Source organism: Gymnodraco acuticeps, unplaced genomic scaffold (genome assembly GCF_902827175.1).
Source record: "Gymnodraco acuticeps unplaced genomic scaffold, fGymAcu1.1, whole genome shotgun sequence".
NCBI lineage: Eukaryota > Metazoa > Chordata > Actinopteri > Perciformes > Bathydraconidae > Gymnodraco > Gymnodraco acuticeps.
In genome coordinates this window covers 3709431-3730865 of record NW_022991219.1, presented here as the reverse complement: position 1 = coordinate 3730865, position 21435 = coordinate 3709431, and the positions used below count along the sequence as shown (strand labels likewise).

Below are 21435 nucleotides of genomic sequence, written 5' to 3'. Positions count from 1 at the left end.
AGGAGAGTAGTCGGCGGGACCTCCAACAGGACTGGACATAGGATTGGCAGGACCCCCGGCAGGAGAGTAGTCGGCGGAACCCCCAACGGGACAGAACATGGAGTTGGCAGGAGCCCCAGCGGACCCTCCAACGGCACTTCAGTAGGGACTTGAGTTGGGACTGGCAAGGGAACTCGAGAGGGGACTCGAGAAGGGATTTGAGAGGGAACTCGAGAGGTGACTCGAGAGGGGACTTGAGAGGAAACTGGAGAGGGTACTTGAGATGGGACTAAAGGAGGGACTGGAGATGGGACTGGAGATGGGACTAGAGGAGAGACTAGAGGAGAGACTTGAGAAAGGACTAGAGAGGGGACCAGAGATGGGACTAGAGAGGGACTAAAGGAGGGACTAGAGGAGGGACTAAAGGAGGGACTAAAGGAGGGACCTGGAGGAGGGACTAGAGGAGGAACTAGAGAAGGGATCTCGAGAGGGGACTAAAGGAGGGACTAGAGAGGGGACTAAAGGAGGGACTAGAGAGGGGACTAGAGGAGGGACTAAAGGAGGGACTAGAGAGGGGACTAGAGGAGGGACTAAAGGAGGGAACTCGGGGGGGGACTCGAGAGGGGACTCGAGTAGGAACTTGAGAGGTGACTCGAGAGGGGACCTGAGAGGGGACTGGAGAGGAGACTCGAAAGGGGACTCGAGAGGGGACTCGGGTAGGAACTGGAGAGGGGATCGGGTAGGAACTTGAGGGGACTCGGGTAGGAACTTGAGAGGGGACTTGAGAGGGAACTTGTGTCGGTCGGTACGCCGACAGGACACGGGGAGCTGGCGTCGTCTGGGGAGCCAGCAGGAGACGAGGTGCTGGAGTCGGCCGGTACGCCGACAAGACTCGGGGAGCTGGCGTCGGCTGGGGAGCCAGCAGGAGACGAGGTGCTGGAGTCGGCCGGTACGCCGACAAGACTCGGGGAGCTGGTGTTGGCTGAAGAGCAAACAGGAGACGAGGTGCTGGAGTCGGCCGGTAGGCCGACAAGACTCGGGGAGCTGGTGTTGGCTGAAGAGCAAACAGGAGACGAGGTGCTGGAGTCGGCCGGTAGGCCGACAAGCCTCGGGGAGCTGGCGTCGGCTGGGGTGCCAGCCCTGTAGCCGAAACTGGAGTCGAGCCCATGGCTTCCGGGGCCGGTACTGAAGCCGGAACCATGGCTGCTGGGGCCGGAACCATGGCTGCGGGGGTCGGAATTGAAGCCAGAATCATGGCTGTAAGGTCCGGTTCTGGAGCCGGAAACATGGCTGTAAGGGCCGGTTCTGGAGCCGGAAACATGGCTGTAAGGGCCGGTTCTGGAGCCGGAAACATGGCTGTAAGGGCCGGTTCTGGAGCCGGAAACATGGCTGTATGGTCCGGTTCTGGAGCCGGAAACATGGCTGTAAGGTCCGGTTCTGAAGCCGGAAATATGGCTGTAAGGTCCGGTTCTGGAGCCGGAAACATGGCTGCTGGGGCCGGCACTGGAGCCGGAACCATGACTGCTGGGCAAGGAACCGGAACACGGATCCATGGCTGTGTGGGGTGGTACTGGAGCACGGTACCATGGCTATGTGGGATGGTACTGGAGCACGGAACCATGGCTGCTGGGGCTCGGGCTGCTAGCCTGGCCTTGCGACGACTCCTCTTAGCAGCCTCCTAAATACTCCGTGGACCTCCATAAGCCTGACGAGTTCCGGAATACGACTCCTGGACAGGAGCAGGAACTGGGGCAGAAGCACTGGCTGACTCCAGACGGACCACACCGAGACGTTTGTAGTCAGCAGGCTGGAAATCACACACCCAAAGGAAGTTCAAAATCCAGCCAGGCAAGAACTTCACCAAGTCTGGTTTCTCCATAGCCAACCGGTGCGCCTCTACCAGAGCGGCCTCCCTCTGCCGAACACTGGACGCTCCACTCCACTAATCACAGCAGCAAGCCAAACCAAAGGAAAAATGCTGTAGCTCCACCTCAAATGGATCATCTGCTGGGTCCATTTCTGGTCGGTTCGTTCTGTCACGGTTTGTGCAGGAAGCAGGACCCAAATGCAGATTAAAGTGACAAAAAATAGCTCCTTTATTTCAAGGCTCAACTATTAACAAATACAGAACAGAACACTCACCGCAGACCAAGTCAAAACACAAGACGAACCGACAAAGACAGACGGAAAAACCAGAACTTAAATACACCCAGGACTAATCAAACAAACACGAGACAGGTGAGGAGGTAGGAGAAAACACAGAGGCACCAGGTGAACACAATCGGGTAATCAGGGAGGGAAAACAGACAGAAAGCAACAAGCAGGAAACGGGGGTGAACAATTTACAAAATAAAACAGGAAACCCAAAGACAAGACAAAACAACAACACAGACAGATCGTGACACAATGATTCCCTTCAATGCAGGAAGACATCTTATGGGAACTTTGATTCTTTTGAATATGTGGCCCTTGAGCTGAAATGCTCCTCTCGAGCTCTGTTCCTAAATATCTATAGACCACCCAAATACTGTGCAAGCTTTTTTGATGACTTTACTGAACTGCTGTCTATAGTGTATATTGACTTTGACCGTCTAGTCATTGTTGGTGATTTTAACATCCACGTTGACAACCCCCAGGACAGAGGGGCAAAATAACTGTTTTGTGTTCTTGATAGCTATGGACTGACTCAGCATGTGACGGAGCCCACGCACAATAAGGGGCACACTCTGGACTTAATTATCTCAAAGGGTCTGAATATCTATAAGGTTGTGGTGACTGATGTTGCACTCTCTGACCATTCCTGTGTTTTCTTTGAGAGCTCTATTTCTGTTCACAAAAATGTTCAAAAAGAGGTAACCACAAAGCGATATTTAACTGAAAATACTAGGGAAATGTTTACTCAGAATTTTTCTTCCACACTTGCCCCTGCTAACATCTCAGTAAATGAGCTAGTAGATCATTTTAATTCAAAAATTAAAAATGTTATAGATGCCATTGCTCCAACTAAGGTAAAGGAAGTGTCTGGCAAGAAAATATCTCCATGGAGAAAGGCCATGACCGTGAGAACAGAAAAAAGAGAGCGTCGAAAAGCTGAACGCAGGTGGCGAAAAACAAATCTCCAGGTTCACTTTGAAATCTATAAAGAGAGACTTGGCCTTTATAATTTGGAATTGAAAAACGCACGACAATCGTTCTTCTCTGACATCATTACCAAAAACAAAAACAACGCACGTGCCTTGTTTGCTACCGTCGACAGACTAACTAACCCCCCAGTGTCAGTAGCCTCTGAATTTCTATCCACCAGGGCGTGCAATGATATTGCCTTTTTCACTGACAAAATTCAGAAGATCAGACAAGCAGTCAGTGCCTCTGCATCAGGAACAGCAAATGTGTTGTCTCTGTGTCCACTTAACATCAATTCAAACACCATGACACAATTCCATCAGATTAATGATAAAAACCTAGAGGACATTATACAACTTCTGAAATCCTCCTCCTGCTGCCTTGATATTATTCCAACAGGATTTTTCAAAGATGTTTTGCCTTGCATGACCTCAGATCTACTTCATATAGTAAACAAATCTCTTCACTCAGGTATTTTTCCACAGGCCCTGAAAACTGCAGTCATTAAACCGCTCTTAAAAAAGAATAATCTAGATGCTTCAGTAATGAACAATTACAGGCCCATATCAAACCTCCCATTTCTAGGTAAAATCATTGAAAAAGTTGTTTTTCAACAGTTGAGTAATTTCTTGCATTTAAATAACTGTTTCGATGTGTTCCAGTCAGGCTTTCGTCCAAACCACAGCACTGAGACTGCTCTTGTAAAGGTCTTTAATGACATCCACTTAAACACAGACAGTGGCAGAACTTCAGTGTTAGTATTATTAGATCTCAGTGCTGCGTTTGACACTGTTGACCACAGCATATTACTAGACCGACTGGAAAACTGGGTGGGACTTTCGGAAACAGTTCTAAATTGGTTTGAATCCTACTTAAAGGACAGAAACAACTTTGTTTCTATAGTTAAATACACATCTGAGTTGACAAATATGACATGTGAGGTTCCTCAAGGCTCCATCTTGGGGCCTCTTCTCTTTAACATCTACATGCTACCACTGGCTCAGATAATGAAAAACAACAAAATAAGTTACCATAGATGACACACAAATTTACGTAACAATTTCACCAGGAGACTATGCTTCAATTCAAACACTGAGTAATTGCATTGAACAAATCAATGACTGGATGTGTCAGAACTTTCTCCAATTAAACAACGATAAAACTGAGGTAATGGTTTTTGGAGCCAAGGCAGAACGTATAAATGTTCAAAACAACAGATAAAGCCAGAAATCTAGGTGTAGTCATGGACTCTGACCTGAGTTTCAACAGTCACATTAAAACAGTTACTAAATCAGCCTATCACCTAAAGAATATATCTAGGATTAAAAGACTAATGTCACAGCAGGATTTGGAAAAACTTGTCCATGCTTTTATCTTCAGTCGACTGGACTACTGCAATGGTGTCTTCACAGGTCTCACTAAAAAAATCTATTAGGAAGCTGCAGCTGATTCAGAACGCCGCTGCTTGAGTCCTCACTAACACTAAGAAAGTGGATCACATCACTCCTGTTCTGAAGTCTTTACACTGGCTTCCTGTGTGTCAAAGAATAGATTTCAAAATACTGCTGCTGGGTTTATAAAGCTTTGAATGGTTTAGGCCCAAAATACATTTCTGATCTACTGCTAAATTATGAACCATCCAGATCTCTCAGGTCTTCAGGGACTGGTCAGCTTTCTGTCCCCAGAGTCAGAACTAAACATGGTAAAGCAGCGTTCAGTTATTATGCTCCAAATATCTGGAACAAACTCCCAGAAACCTGCAGGTCCGCTGCAACTCTGACTACTTTTAAATCCAGGCTGAAGACTTTTCTTTTTGTCGCTGCTTTTAATTGAACTATTCCTATCTTAGACTGCACTGTAACTTTTATCCATGTATTTTTTCTTTTAATGTTTATTTTATTAGCTTTTCTTTTTAATGACTGATTTTAAATGCCATTTTCTTAATGTCTTTCATTTTTTGTAAAGCACTTTGAATTGCCTTGTGTTGAAAAGTGCTATATAAATAAACTTGCCTTGCCTTGCCTTAGAGTTTTACTCTCGGGTGTACTTAGAGGGTTTGTGACTCTGCAGACCGTTTACATGCAGAAAAACCTTCATAACACACAAGGGGACGGGTAATAACCGGAAAAGCATGACATGGGCCCTTTAATGAAGATTCAACTGGTATGCTCTACATTAGTAACTAGAAAGGCACTCTCCAAATGCCTTACCATGCAATGTTAACGAAAGTGAAAAATATATTGTCTGACGGCCTTGTGACCCGGGTCTGGTCCAATGTTTATGGGTTCTTTCTTAGCCTGTGCCAAACCCTTTTTACAAAACAAGTTTCTCATTCAGAGTTTCCTCTTACCTAAAGAGACTGAGACTTGAGACTTTCTCACAGCTCCATACTCCATAATGACTATATGAAAGGAGAGGTTGATGGGAGATGCATGGCCAGTCAGATGAACTTTCCTTAAAGGGTCAAAGTGGCAGTCACTGGGGAAATGTTGGCAGTGGGACTGTATTCCATCAAAGACTAAATGATTCCAGTCTGCAGTGGCTTTCATGGGTATGGATGTCATTTCCTGAACTTTACATGGTCACTTTTCCCCGTCAGAAGTTATTAGCAATCACTGTTACAGTGCACACATTCACCACCAGCACACATACTGTACACAAAAACACAAGTGCAAGCCATTTAAAGGCTGATTCTAGGCAGTACTTAGAGAAACTGGCTCCGTCATCATCCCATTCAAAGCGCTCCTCCATTTCTTGGCTGTGTTTCTATACATGTGTCCAGGCAGCTGCTATGTGCTGTACATACATACGCTCCTGTCCATTCAAGATATTTGGCTCTACTGCAATCTTCAGTGTTGTGTCCTTTGTTCGGTCTAAAATGTGCCTCATCTTCCTGTTGTCTCTTCCCATCTCCCTCTCTGCCTCTTTTTTTGCAGGAAAATCTGAGACAGTTAATCATGATTCCTTTGCCAAACGTGTTGCTGTTTGGGAGGACTCCTTACTGTGGTATGCTCTTTTATTCCTCCTCGCTTCTCTTTAGTGGAGCTGCTGAGTCAGTATGTGGTTGGAAGCCTGATTAGTCTGTTTGCTCATACTCAATATGCACTCCATCGATTTCCCATGATTTCATTAAGATGAAGACTTGCGTATTATAGATTTAGTGTCACGGCTGAACAAGTTGCATAAGAAAATCTGAGTTTATCAAACAAGCAATGTGTCCTCATAGTGACAATATGTTCCCTTATATTTAGAAAAACAATATAGTCAAAATGACAAAGACCTCAGCTTGCTTACGCCACAACATTTATTGGAGTAATAAAAAAATGTTTGCAGACAAAGCACAAATCAATTGAAAGGATAATTTACATATTAGAGCGGAACTATCATATTAATGTAAAGGATTTATATTTAAAAGATGTTCAATTGAATCTAATTCCGTGGACAATACAGTCTCTTTTTACTTTGCACCTATTGCAAATCATAAACAACATTTTGTGTAATTTGCACATTAATTGAAAACAGGAAGAGCATTGTTTTTTAATACTTAAAAAAATATATATCTTACTTTTTATTTGATTTAGATATTTGTTTATTTGCTTGTTTGTTTGTAGCAATGGGGAAATGTTATTTTAAATTATATTAATGGAAAATGTTGTATTTCATAGTGTTAAAAAAAGTTGCGGGGCCTAAAACAGCCCTGCTAATCAAACCAAATGAACTAGTAGCAGTAATGTTATTGTTAATTGCGATAAGAAAAACGATAATACTATTTTCAATTAGTGAACAATGAAAATGAGGTCACATCAAAAAGACTTCCGCAGTGAAAACATTGACAGTATTTCCTCACAGACTGACTGCTATAGATCTCTGATCCATGTTCTAATAGAGTTTTAACTCAATGGCTCTCCATCAGTCTGATACCCACACTGCATAGTGATGACAGGGCTTTGGGGAGTAGTGACCCAAATTCACCAGCGCTCTATTCAACGTAAATCCATTCCAGCAGCCCTCAGTACTTTAACCTGATACCTTCTTTATCAGATAATGACATTTTTATCCCCAACAGAACAAAGTCTGGAGGAAATGAAGAAGCTTCTGCTGCTGCTCTTGGGATGTGCTGTCCAGGTAAATTCTGACTGTGAGATCAGTTCTATTAAGAAACCTCAAATAGCCGGCATGAGCTGTGGAGATCTAAATCTGTTCACGTTTTGATTTTCAGTGTGAGAAAAAAGAGGAGTACATCGAGAGGATCCAGACGCTTGACTTTGAGACGAGAGCTGCCATAGCTGCACATATTCAGGAGGTATCTAATCTGACTTTATATGACATGAGCTTTGAAAAGCCCCAGCTGTGTCACAGAGGAAATCTATGTGTGTATTGTTGTGCTTGTCAAATCAAATCAAATCAAGTTTTATTTATATAGCACATTTATAAACGATTTTCTCGAGCCAAAGTGCTGTACATATAATAAAAATAGCCTACAGTAGAGCAAATACAATAGCACAGATTGTTCAGAATATCAGTATGAGAAAAACGACACCCTCTATCCTTAGACCCTCACATCGTATAAGGAGAAACTTCCAGAGAAAACCCACAGTTTAAGGGAAACAATGGGAGAAACCTCAGGGAGAGCAACAGAGGAGGGATCCCTCTCCCAGGACGGACAGACGTGCAATAGATGCCGTGTGTAAATCGAAGAGATAATACATTTTACAGCATATAGACCGAATGTTAGGAAATGCATGTGTCTGTAATAAGAAGATGAATCCACGAGGATGTCAGCTACAATCCTGTGGAAGCCATCAGGGAAGCAGCATGACGAGACTCAAGGCAGGACCGCAGAGACAGGTTCAGCCACGACCCGAAGTCCACGACTTAATCCAGAACTCGGGATAGAGGATCCAAGACACAGGACTACAGCAAGAGGATCAGCCTCGACTCCGGATCCCGGCGTAGATATAGATACAAAACAAGAAAAAAGATTTGGCTGGGTTAATCGGAACAAGAGAATACACAGACACAGACAGAGAGGGGAAAGGTCATTGGATAAAAGTTATTCTTGATAACCCTCTAGAAAGATCTCATGAATTTCCCCACTCAATCTATCAAGACCCGAGCAGTTCTATTAGAAGTCCAAGGTAAAGGCACAGGCCGGCCCATACCGCTCATGGAATCCCTCACCATATGAACTCTAACCCCTCAAGTGTCAAATAAACAGGCTTGGGTAATAACAGATTACGTGTAACTGGGATTATTTAGTGGGATTACAAAAAATCTAATACTATACACAGCCCAGTTTACATTTTTATTCAACAATTATCTGATTACATTTTTACGCAGTTGCAGCGACAGTTTTTTGGGTTTTTATATACCCTGCAAATAAATATTATGGACACGGTTGGTTTTCCTGGCCAGCAGTGATGTTATTGGAGTAAAATAAATGTTAGGTAGAAGTGGTAAGGATTTTTTCGGAAAGGATTGAATTAAATGTCTAAGTTATTGTGGAGCTGCATATTGAGGATCATTTTATATTGTTTTTATATTATATTAGCTGTTTTCCCTGCTACCCCTGACTGTCCCTTTCCATGTTGACCAGTTGACCCTCAGTCAGGAGAACGTGGTGGATCTGCAGTGGCTGGAGTCCAGCGAGGTGCATCCGGATGAGCTGGAGGTCGTAGCAAGAAACATGGCCGCTCACCTGCGACATGTGCTGGACCAGAGGGACAACCATCTAGAGGTAGATTTCATAGTCATTCATGATTGCTTAGATGTTGTATTTTGGGTATAAAGGTGTTGCAAAGTGTGCTTGGTGGTGAGCTTTTGTACGTAAAAAATGTGGTATTGAGTCATTATGTTAAAGCTAATCTGTAACCTGTCCTTTTCGCAGACTATAGCAGAGCTGATGCAGGAAAAGGAAGGAGTTTTTAGCTTGCTCAATAGCCCCTCCAGCCCACATTCAGGGAGCTACTCTCCCAGCATGCAGCAGCATGCGGGGACTCAGCAACACCTGGCGGTGGAGCTGGCCGACTCCAAGGCCAAGATCAGACGATTTAGACAAGAACTGTGAGTAAAAAACAATTGTTATTATTTACAAAAAATAAACAATAAGGTTAAACAAGAAATAACAAAAAAGTGTATTATAGGAGTTGGATTAAAAGTAAAATTACTGAGCAGGGGTAATCTTCTAAGAGATAACAAATAAAAAAAATTAAAAGAATAAAAAGACCATACCAAAAAAAAAAAAGTGAGATCAAAGTGGGGAATTTACAGATTTGAGATTATACATCTCTGAAAATAAAGTCTTAATTCTTGCTAAAATTGCCCTTATAAACTAACAGTTTAACATATAGTTAACAATACCACGAGAATAAAAAGCCATTTAACAGCAAACATGCCAATGAATAGGAAAGCTGTTATTCTGAGATCTAAATACAAGGCGTATTGGATGAAATCATAAATATTTGCTGGTAGAAGTTTTCAAATCCTACAGTAAGTGATTGTTTCTGGGTACAGTCTGAGTTTTACCACAGGATGGATGATGGTATATAGAGCATGGGTCGGCAACAGGCGGCCCGCGGGCCATTGTTGGCCCGCCAGCAATAATATTTGGCCCGTAATTTTGAGAATCAAAAATAAAATATTATTTACATTTTTTTTTTTTTTTTACAACATAGGACTGACGCATCAGGGTTTCCGTTAGCCGCCGATCGATCGGCCGCCGGTCATTATCGGCCGCCGGTCATTATCGGCCGATATTCACTCTTAATAGTTTGATCGGTGCTCTCTATAAAGGCCGATCAGGAGAGCTGGATCTGATCGATATGGACATAAACGCGAGTGAAGTGTAACCGGACCGAGAGAGAGATCAGATCAGCTGCTGAGTCTGATGGAGACACGCAGCTCTGCATGATCACCTGAAGCCCCGCCTACTGTTTAGCGAGCTGCATGAGAAACTGACGGGCTGTCAGGAGAGAGAGGGAGGGAGAGGGGAAAAGAGAGCATCCGTTTCTCCCGTGTTATTATTCAAAGTTAATGTAAACTTTTGAATAATGTACTTCATCTACTACAAGTAGTTTGTTTGAATGTAATAATTATGTTGTTTGTGGAATCATTTATTGAAAAATGAATCTGAATTTGTTGATCTGTAACGATTATAAACTGAAGCAATATAAAAATGAGCCCCATTAACTGAGTTTTAAACATCAGCATATCCGGTCCTAGTCCGGTGATTACCTGCTAACGGAAACTCTGCAACACAATTCTTATTATTATTATTGAAACATGACCGGTAAGTTTCAAATTTGTCCTGTAAAATAAATTATGTCCCGACATATCCGCTTACATTCATAATGTCAGCGGAGGGAGGGGAAGCGGCGCTGTGGAAGAGCAGAGTGGCGAGGGAGAGCTGTCATCTTCCCTTTACAAGCTTCAAACCAGTGCTTGAATTGGAATGAAAAAGGTGCCAGTACTCTAAAATCAGCAACTTTTTCAAGTCAATTTTATATATACAGCCCACAAACAAGAATTTGGCTACTATAATGCTGGTGGGTTTGTCTCTTTACTACTGTATATTTTAGAAAGGTTCACTGTACTTAACATTTTTTATGATAGGCAGCGGATATGGCTAAAGCTCAGTAAGGTCAATATTAACTGAAAATATAGCAATCAAAGTCTAGATCTTCTGCTGAAGACACATGAAGCAGAGACCTTTCAGGTGAGAGCCCCTCTGGTGGTGTTCAACATTAATGACAAGGAAACAAAGCTCTGGTCAGAAGCATTTTTTATAAAAAGCTTTAACAAAATTAAGTATTTCTGTACATTTTGAATGCAATCTAACTTTCCAACTCAGAAAACGAAAAACGAAACAGTGCCAAAAGTCTTCTCACATGGCTGAGCTGCTTTGCAATATACTTCACCACTGAAGAATACAAATATGTATAAAGTAAACTATGATGCAATCTAACTTTCCAACTCAGAAAAATGATAAAGAGCATGAACAAAGAACATGTAAAAACAAATGCAAAATTTGCACAATCTAAAATGAGAAACTGTAACTGCAAGTAACAAAGTCTGAGCCATGGTAAAGAGTTACATTGAACACCAAGCTGATCAGATAACTCCCTGGTTGGTCTGAAGTCCTTCTATCTCCAGGATCTGTACAAATCGGCACATTATGCCAAAAGTCTTCTCACTGGGTGAGCTGCTTTGCAATATACTTCACATTGTTAGAAAAGGCTCCAGAAGGCCTTGGGGACATCAGTATCAGGGGCTGGAGCTGGACAGGCTCTTTCATCAGCACTTCTCCTTCCCTTTGCCAGCCAGGACCTCACATACTGTTCCGGATTGAACTGTCCTAGTGATGGTCCATTACATTTAATGAAAACCAGGCTGGACAGTCGGCTGACAGAGAGAGCATTCCTTTTTGCAGTAAGGATATCGTTCATGCAGCTGAATGCCCGCTCACACTCACTAGTGGAGACAGCGATGGTTCGGACTGCTTTCAGTAGAGGCTCCATGGCAGCAGGTGTACGGGATGCCCTGGTTTCCTTGTATTTGCGAAAGCCCTGAACAGTCTCTCTTCTGTCCACTTTCAGCACTTCGCACAAACGTAGCACCTCTACGTCCCCATACTGTACGTCTAACTCCTCTTCAGGCCAACTTCCAGGATGGATAACTTTCATGTCCTGGATTAGCTGATTGTCCCGGGCCTCCCGGCCATGTATTGGGATTTCTCTTGTGCTGACATGAGAGGAGGTTGTGGAAGTCATTCTGTGTCTCAGATTCTCTACCATACTGCGGAAAAACTGACCTGCATGAATCTGTACAAGTCTGCCATTCTCACGCAGGGCAACACCCTTGAAGGACTTCTCAGCTAGAGCTGTATGAACTGTAGTCATGTGTGGGCCAGGCATGGTGACCATGGATTCAAAAACTCGTATTTCTCGAGTTAAGAGCCTATCTGCTGTAGGCAGTGTCATCTCTCTTTTTTGGAGTTGCCGAGAGAGGTCGCTGAGCTCTGTGAGCGCATCGTACATCAGTCCCAGATTGCTGACAAACGTTGCAGATGTGAGCACATCATCCAGGCCCTTGTACTTTGCTCTGTCTCTGGAATCCCTGCTTGTGTCGTTTGCAGCATTTGTGAAGTGATCATGAAGCACTCTGTAGTTTTCCCAGACTGCTCTGACGCTCCTTTCACTTGAAGCCACCCAGCGGATGGACAAAACACGCCCTATCACCAGGAGACGCTGTCCGACTGCTTGCGCACACTGCGCTAACTGCCTCTGATTTTTGGGGGAGGCATGGAACAAGGAATAGAGTTTGTCAAAAAAGATCTGGAAATGATTGAGCCCTGAGACCTCCTTGACCACATCCCCAACTGCCAGCTCTAGACGATGATTGGAGCAGTGCCACACAAACAGGCTTGGGAATTTACTACACAACTGGGTAGCAACGCCTGTTCTCTTCCCTAGCATGACTGAAGCCCCATCACATGCAAAAGAAACGAAACACTGACCTAAAAAGTCCTCGTTAAAATCTCTTCCAAGACACTCCATTAACGCCTTTGTGATGTCATCAGCCGTTGTTCCATCCAACTCGATCAGCTCCCAAAAAAACGTTTCGGGCTCAGCATCAGCTAATGCTGAGTGTAGACACACAACAAGCACCGTTTTACCACTAATAGTGGTAGATTCATCGACCAAAACACAGAGTTTTCTTTGGTTTTCTGTAATGTCTTTTGCCATTTTTTTCTTCAGCTCATGAGCTATGTGGTAGATGATTTCGCCACAGGTTTTATTGGAGTGCAAAACCCTGCCCACGTTCAGCCCATTCAGTTTCTGTACATTCAAATCAATTGGCATGTCTGTGAATGGCCGGCTATGTTTGCCAATTTTATATGCCGTTCGAAAAACTCTGATAGTGGTGTCTAATTCAGATTTATGTATAGACTGCACTTGATGTTGAATAGTTTCACGTGAAGCAGATGTAAGGATGTCAGCAGCTTTTACATGGGCTTGTGATTCTTTATGTTCTTTGATTTTTTTTCTCAGGCTAGCTTGTTGTTTGCCCTTGTCAACACCGAAATGAGACACTGCACACTCACCCCATTCAGTTGACAGTTTCAGTCCTTGTCCAGTGTGTATTCCCAAAGATTTGACATCTCTGCATATCCGACATCCTAGCTTCTTATCTTTAAGAAGGAGCCATGCATTGGTCTTGCAAAAATATTGCACCTGGTCCGTTGTCCAGCAGTCAGGTGCATCGCTTTGCCCGGTGTTGGTGGTGGCAGTTGCGCCAGCAGCAGCTAACGTTAGAGGCTCTGGAGGAGGCGGCGGAGCTAGTGCTAATGCTAATGCACTAGAACTTGGAGCAGGAGGATCAACCAAAGAAAGCTCCCCATCAGACACAATTTCCAACACAGGCACAGCATTCTCTGTATTTGAAGTTTCTTCCGGCGACAACCGCTGTCTTTTTGCACTTTTATTAATCCACGCTAACATTTTAGAAATGCTAATTTGTGACGTGACTTGCTTTCCTTCTCTCGGGGGCGTGCCTGCTCTGTTCTATCACTCTACATAGCCACCCACTGGGTGGGAGTTGCACTGCATAAACACAACACACGTGCATCTAGGTATGTAAATGGTAAAGCATTAAAACATGGTTTTACTAACAGTTTTCAGTATGTTGTTACTTCGGCATTATTATTATTATTATTTTGAAACGTGTATTACTATTAAATCACGGTCAAATAGGTTAATTTTGACATAGTCGTTTCCACCACAGTATTTACATGGAGAAGATAAGCCCCGCCCCCTCTCCAGCACGTTCTGTTTGAATGACAGGAGTAAACAGCTGACAGCCGCTGTGAAACTCTAGCGGTTAGAGCGATGAGAATGTCCGTTCGGCACCTCATGACGCATCTACTGAGTACCGGGCGCTGTATATATATATATGGATGTATAATAAGAACGGCGGGAGAGTGTTGAGTACTGGCACGGTGCATGAGTACCGGAGTACCGCCAGCATGCCGGTACTAAGCAAGAAGTGCCGGTACTCCATGGGTCAGAACCAGAAGTGCCGGTACTGCTTACCGGTGAGTACCGGCCCAATTCCAGCACTGCTTCAAACATGTATTTATCGTGTGATTTTGGAAATAAAAATGTCATATTCTGAAAGCCAAGACTTTGTTTATTTAAAATCAAACAAAACACCCCGATCCCGAAAAACTATTTTTTTACGCAAATCCCCACGTTTATTTTGAAATGAGCCGTGCCGACTTTCCGACTGATTTCGATAGAGCGGGTCACATATGGCAAACATGTGTGGTTGGGGGAACCAGGTTCAATTCAAAGTACTTATTTAACTATTAAATACATTGAGTTTGAGTAAAATACTTGGTTACTGATTAATTTAGGTTATAATATATTAAATTGCAAAGCAAAACTGCTGTAATTGATTTATTTTGTCCTTTGGTATTTTTTAAAGGTTTTCAACCTGAAAGAATCCTAATGTGTCCTTGAAAAGTTGAAATAAAGAAAAGGAAAAAGGATTCCAGTTGTCCCTCAAGCCTCTCAAATGTGGGCAAACACTCAAATAAATGCCAAAAATGTTAATGTTAAATAACACTGCTACCTAGTTAATAACTCTACTTTACTCAGTGGAGGCTCGTCCATTGAGGAAAGGGAGGACCATCCTCCCTACAATTTCAGAGAAAAATACACTTTGAAGAGAACAATAAATACACCTCAATTTAAAAGATAAGTCTGTTAAAATACAGATAATAGCCCTGGCTTTGGGACTGAAATGGGGCTAGAGAGGACGAGCCTGGGCGGGTCTAGCCACAGGCTCTGGATTGGGCGCCTATATAATCAGTGAACCAATCAGCGGATCTGACTGCGCATCAGAGTGTTGATGGGGAGGCTTATCAGCGATATCAGAGTTTTTTCTGAACAGGGGCGCTGCGCCCTCTTACCAAAATCAATTCCTTGAATTAGGCTTTGATTATGTTCTGGCCCGCCATCTTGCGGCTCAGCAAAAAATTGGCCCACGGCCAAACTTACTTGCCTACCCCTGGTATAGAGTGTAGCCTGTCCTCTGTGGAACTGCCAATAGAGAGTGAATGAGAGCCAGAGAGATACTACAGGATAAGCGATGCCCCTGGGAGTTTGGCCCACATTATGGCCAGCTTGGCATTTAGGCTGCTCACCACCACTGACCCACATTGGATCTGCAATTCAGCCGATACTACACGCGCACACACACACACACACACACACACACACACACACACACACACACACACACACACACACACACACACACACACACACACACACACACACACACACACACACACACACACACACACACACACACACACTAACCCTGATCCGATCAAGACCTCAGTTCCATCATTGCTCTCGGTCCCATCTTGCAGGCTGTATTGTGCTCTCTTGCTTAGACGCTCAGATTCACTTACTGAGCAAACACAATGTCACTTAAAGCATCACGTATAGCCCTGGCCTTTAACAGCTCTTTCATGTGCATACTGTGTGTTCATCAGAGCCTGCTTTAGCTCTTCCAACATGTATCTGTTTTCAACTTGTGGGAAATAAAATGAAATATAGTTCGACGAGCTTTAAGTTGCATGATTTGATTTTGATTTTGATTTAATTTGCATGATTTTAAAAAAACCTAATTGCAATTATTGCGACAGTGGCGATATGATTGGGGATAATAGAGGAAATTATCATTTATAAAATGTCATTCACATTATAAATGAAAAATATATTAAAATAATCATTTTGTGATTTTTCTAAGGGGATCTGTAACAAACAAGACTTTTTCATATAGTTTGTTGTAAACTGTTTGTTGTCTTGGACTTCTCTGCAGAAGCTAGATACTACATTCAGAATGATTTTTTCACATATTTGGCCTTTACCAAATATTTACTTTGGATATTACACTATTCTATATTGCGATTTCAATAAAATTCAGATTAATTGTGCAGTCCCAGTTGAAATCAAATCTAGTATTGTGCAATGCAAGTTTGTAACAACGTTTGCAACCATATCCCCTTAAGGTGTAGAATTACCAAGCATTTGAATTTGTCCTTTTGTGTTTGATCAAATGAGCCATTTGAATATATGCACTGAAAAAGTAGTAGGTAGACCACACTCACTAACCAGCCATTGTTTGTCTTTCCTCACCGCTCATCTGACCCCACCAGAGAGGAGAAGAGTGAGCAGATGCTGGACTGCAGTCACGAGCTGGAGAACATGGAGACAGAGCTGAAGAGGATCCAGCTGGAGGTTTGAAGACTGAAAAGACTAGAAAAGAAGGAAATTAGAGCTCCTTCTGATGATGACACACAGTAACCTCCTGACCGCTCTGCAGATTACACAGATGAATGCACACCACTCTTAGACACACAGATACAAACAAAGCTCCTATGGATTTGTCTGATCAGGAAATTGCAAAATGTATTCCCTTTTTAAGCCTTGTGCCTGTACATGTTAGTATGGGAGACATATAATGTCCCCTGTCTGAACTAACTGTATCTGTATTTGCCCTCCGTCTGAAATGTCAGTTTAGCGCCTGTCACTCTTTAAAATCTGCGCTGTCATTGCACACGGGGAATCACTGTATCTGCACTGTATGGCACATTCTAATTATACAGTATATAGTATAGTTGTGACTTTAAAAAAAAAATACCTGACACCTCATTAAAAGGCACCGCTTCCAAATTAATCCGGGCGCATTTATTCATGGATTGAAGGTATTGATACTTTCACAGTATTTATATAACACCTGCATATGCTTAAAAATCAAAATCTTATTTGATACAATATGGGACTTTGAAATACATATCATTTAACAAACTGACACTGACATGAAACCGCTGAGATACATTTTCAAGAATGATGCAAAACTCCAGTTTCTGCTATAAACCTCTGTCTCAACTTTGACCAGAACTCCCAGCTGCTTGTAGACGCCCGCGCAGCCCGCACCTACCGAGACGAGCTGGACGCCCTGAGAGAGAGAGCCATGAAGGCAGACAAGCTGGAGAGTGAAGTGGGACGCTACAGGGAGCAACTTCACAAGATAGAGTTCTACAAGGCCAAAGTGGAGGTAGATGCAGTCTTAGACATGATTTACCAGTGCATTTTAAGACCTGAAATTAGGAATCACTGAATGCAACAATCACGTATTGATGAATCTGTTGGTTTTTTGCATTTCAGGAGCTAAAGGAGGACAACAGGGTGCTACAGGAGACCAAAGAGGTGTTGGAGGATCAGTTGGAAGGCTGGAGGGCACGCTCCGATCAAATCCACCAGCTGGAGAAGCACGGTCTGCTGCTGAAGGCCACGGTCCACGACATGGAACAGGTCAGACTGCTCAATAAAGGGAAACTCAACATTAGATCCCTCAGTTCCTTTCCTGCAGCTGTGAAGAATCTGTTGTCCTCTGCTGATACTTTGTGTCTCCACTCCAGGAGCGGGAGGCAGATCGAAGGCGCATCGAGGAGCTGCAGGAGGAGAACCTGGCTCTGTATTTGGCTCAAAGGAGGAGCATGGAGGAGTCGCAGCACCTGGGCTGGGAGTTAGAGCAGCTCTCAAAGACCACTGAGAACTCCCAGGGTAAGAGATGGCTATACAGTAAGATCAAGTAATGGGATAATGAATGGCTGGGATGATCGGAATGGTGGGGTAAGTAGGGAAATAGTTACTATAATACTGTCAGCACTTTTTTTCTGCTTTAGAGATGTTTTTTTCTCTGAATTAAAACAGTTTATTTTATGTTTCAGCATTCCATTGTTCTGCAGTCAGTTTGAATGTCTGCTGAAACATGACCTCCTAGAGCAGGGGTGTCAAACTCAAATACACAGTGGGCCAAAATAAAAAAATGGGTACTAGTCGAGGTCCGGACTAGTTCAATGTTTATTGCAGAACTTATTGAAATGAATTTATTGCACATATTAAACCTGGAACCAACAAAGCTTAAATGATTGCCTATAAAAACAACATTAAACATTAAATCATCAGTTGCATTCATTTCTTATGGCTCTATCTGCAGCTTTTCCAGAGTCATTTCTTATGAGTACATTTTTCCAGAGGCCACCAACAGCTTCAAAAAAACCATTTCGCTCCAAGAAAAAAGCAAACATGCCGTGAGAACAAAAGTGCAGAAGGAAACATCCATTGAGCTCAGTGTGCTGCTCTGTGATGCTAGTTCGAGCCAGATACTTGGCATCTCATCTTGGGTGCAAGGTCATCAATGTTTGGGGTCAGGCTCTGAGCTGAGGAAACCCTCAGGATTGAGTGAAGGTGTGCGTGCAAAATACCGGTGGGCCAGATCTAATAGTAATTAAAAATTATCCTGCGGGCCGAAATTAAATCCACCAAGGGCCTGATTTGGCCCACGGGCCTTGAGTTTGACACATGTGTCCTAGAGTATAGGCACATTCAGGAGATGTTTGACCAAACATGGTCTTAGTTTGAGTTTCCAAGTGTTGGAGATATCGGCCATTAATGTGTAACTCTTGCAATGTCAACAGCCTCTTGTACATGAGTAGAGGCACACTTCAATCTTTGTATTATTAGTGTTGGCAGGTCAAGAAAAAAAAGAGTTCCTCCATGATTGTTGGTGCATTGGGCAACAGAATCTACTTCCATTATATTGGAAAGAAGGCAGACATCTCTGTCGACGTTATCTCCAGCTCTCAGAAACTCCCACCAAACAATATTATAAATGTACAGTATATGTAGCTCTACATGTATATGGAAAAATAAGTATTTAAGATTGTTGGTGTCCCTTTAAACACTTTAAACATTCTGGTACTGGCTAATTGAACAAAACAAGACTCAACAAACATTGAAACTGCAGACATAATAAAGTTATCCACGAGTGTGTCTAACTCTGTCTAAAAAAAGCCTAAAGGCATTTTTTAATGTCTACAGCGAGTCCTCTTGTCCTTCAGTTAATTGCCACCATGTGTTTGTGTAAAGGCCAGCAGACTCTGAGCGAGGAGGTGAGTGAGAGGACGTGCAGTCGCATGCTGAAGCTGGAGAAGGAGAACCAAAGTCTCTTAAGGATCATCGAGGAACTCAGAGCTGCCTCGATTAACAAACATGGTCGCCAGCTGGTTTGTAGCACCAACAACTGCACCTCATCAACAGATGAACCCAGGGAGCTGCAGACCACCTGCTCAAATATCCAAAACCGCACTAATGTAATCCCATTCAGCACAGTAACACGGCAGACGCTGAATGGAGGTTCAAACTGCCATCAGCAACTCGTCACTGAAGATCTGGACGAGGTCCAGAGTCAGATCGTCCTCACAGATAATCCAGACCTCCATGTTCAGGAGAAAGGACAGCTAGAGGATGGAGACGATGGAGATAATTTCAAAGAACTGATGGAGGACTTAGAAAACCATCACAACAGGCTCCATTGTTTTGTTGGATCACGTGACTGCTCCCCTGGCTCAAAGAGCAGCAGTCCCTGCCACGACAGCATCCTCACAGGTCTGCCAACACGCTCCTCCTACGCCAGCAAGCACACACAGCGGCTGGAGGCCAAGTGCAGGGCCCTGGACACAGTGAACCTGCATCTACAGACTTCCCTCGATAACACCGGTAGGTTGTGTGGAGCAAAGCCACATTAAAGGAAAACCTACCCTTATATATTCCTGAAGAAAACTTTTTTCTTGAGAGCCACCAAAGTCAACTATGAATCTAAAAGCTAAGAAAAATCGAATTGAAGTAAATAAGATCTGCGTTAACAAGAGCAAAATGAAAAAAAGGGTTACCCCTTTTTGCATGTAAATGGTCTGCGAGGTTAAAATCCCAACGTTCTCTCCCACACACGTCCCTCCCTGCCTGAACTCCTTTTTTTTACTTCCATGACATGACATCACTATGTAACACGTGCTATTATTGGCTAGCATTTCAAAACATTGTACGTGACTTGCTAAGGGACGGGACATCCGGCCAGCTAACCAATCAGAGTAGACTGGGCTCTGGTTTCAGACAGAGGGTGAAAAGATGTGCTGCAGCACAGGCAGTATGAGAAAAATAAAAGCTTATTGAACGTTAAAGCATGTAAACATGTCACAGTAGAGGCACTAAATACAAATATGAAGCTGAAAATGTGCATAATAGGGCCCCTTTATAGACCACGTCAGCTTAAACATTCTCACACTTTCTAGATGATAACAACATCTATAATATTTTAAGGTTTAAGTGAAAAGGCATGTGTTATTGAAGTATATGAATGGCTAAATGGGACTTGAATTGTACTACTTCATCAAGACTTTTGTAAATGTTTTTGATGCTATGTTCACCGTGGAGGCATGTGAGAGAAAATAGAAGAGTTGGGTGAAGGAAACCTCAGATACTATAACGTTTCATTCTTCCGCCCCCCTACATCTCTTTAGACCGTAAAGTTCAGCGCCTGGAGGCAGAGGTTCAGGAGCTGGAGGCGGAGAACCACAGTCTGCAGGCCACTTTAGAGGAACTTCGGATCTCTGCGCGACGCCTGGAGCAACTGGAAGCAGAGAAGCAAAGCCTGGAGCAAGAGACCACAGTCCTGGAGAGGGAGAAGAGGCAACTGGAGAAGGATAACCGACGTCTCCGCCAACAGGTGGGTAGGCTTGTTTTTCTAAGGACATTTTTGAAAAACGTACTTAGCCCTTAAATAACTTGCCACTGTTCTACCTTCCTCTGTCTAAGGCTGAAATCCTGGAAGCCAACTTAGACAGCAGCAACGTCTGTATGGCCAGCCTGGAAAGGGAGATGCGTTTTGTTGCAAAAGAGGTGGAGGAGTTAAGGGAGACTGCTGAGAGGGTGAAAGGCCTGGAGAGAGACAACAGAGAACTGAGCAAGCAAGCTGCTATCGACCAGAGGACCCTGGATACCCTCAGAGAGGTGAGGGGGAGGAAGTCTGTGCTGTCCAGTTTACGCTGACTGAATAGATAATCTAACCGGACCTCCCAGGACATTTCACCGATAAAGCACTGTTTTTCAACAGGAGAAGGAGGAATATTCTCTTATCTTAAAGTCACTCTTTTTTTGTGTGCAATTTTTTAAAACAGCTCCTTTAAAAAAATGTTACTTGGCCTGGGAATTACTAAGAGATGTAATAGGGTTTTTTAGGTGAATTTACTGAAATGTGGAAGGGGATAATATTCCCAAAAACGTATTGAATTTTCCATATTTAAGTTGTAAATTCAAGAAAGATAAAACTTTAATATTCTTTTTACTTGGATATAATTCAAGATAAAAGTCGTACATTTACAGAAAAAAAGCTCACAAATTATCGAAAAACAATGTT

At 43.2% G+C, this 21435-nt stretch overlaps 1 protein-coding gene across 4 annotated transcripts in view; it reads left to right on the top strand.

Moving 5' to 3' along the window:
- Positions 1–21435, top strand: part of ccdc88aa (coiled-coil domain containing 88Aa) — a 42138-nt gene that overhangs the window by 7687 nt on the left and 13016 nt on the right. For all 4 annotated transcript variants that reach the window (XM_034239304.1, XM_034239302.1, XM_034239303.1 and 1 more), the window contains exons 4-15: positions 6039–6108; positions 7169–7227; positions 7322–7405; positions 8699–8839; positions 8990–9165; positions 16331–16412; positions 17074–17232; positions 17343–17489; positions 17597–17741; positions 19110–19739; positions 20540–20745; positions 20835–21029. In XM_034239304.1, coding sequence (XP_034095195.1) covers positions 6039–6108; positions 7169–7227; positions 7322–7405; positions 8699–8839; positions 8990–9165; positions 16331–16412; positions 17074–17232; positions 17343–17489; positions 17597–17741; positions 19110–19739; positions 20540–20745; positions 20835–21029 — 2094 coding nt within the window. The remainder of the gene's footprint in view (positions 1–6038; positions 6109–7168; positions 7228–7321; positions 7406–8698; positions 8840–8989; positions 9166–16330; positions 16413–17073; positions 17233–17342; positions 17490–17596; positions 17742–19109; positions 19740–20539; positions 20746–20834; positions 21030–21435) is intronic.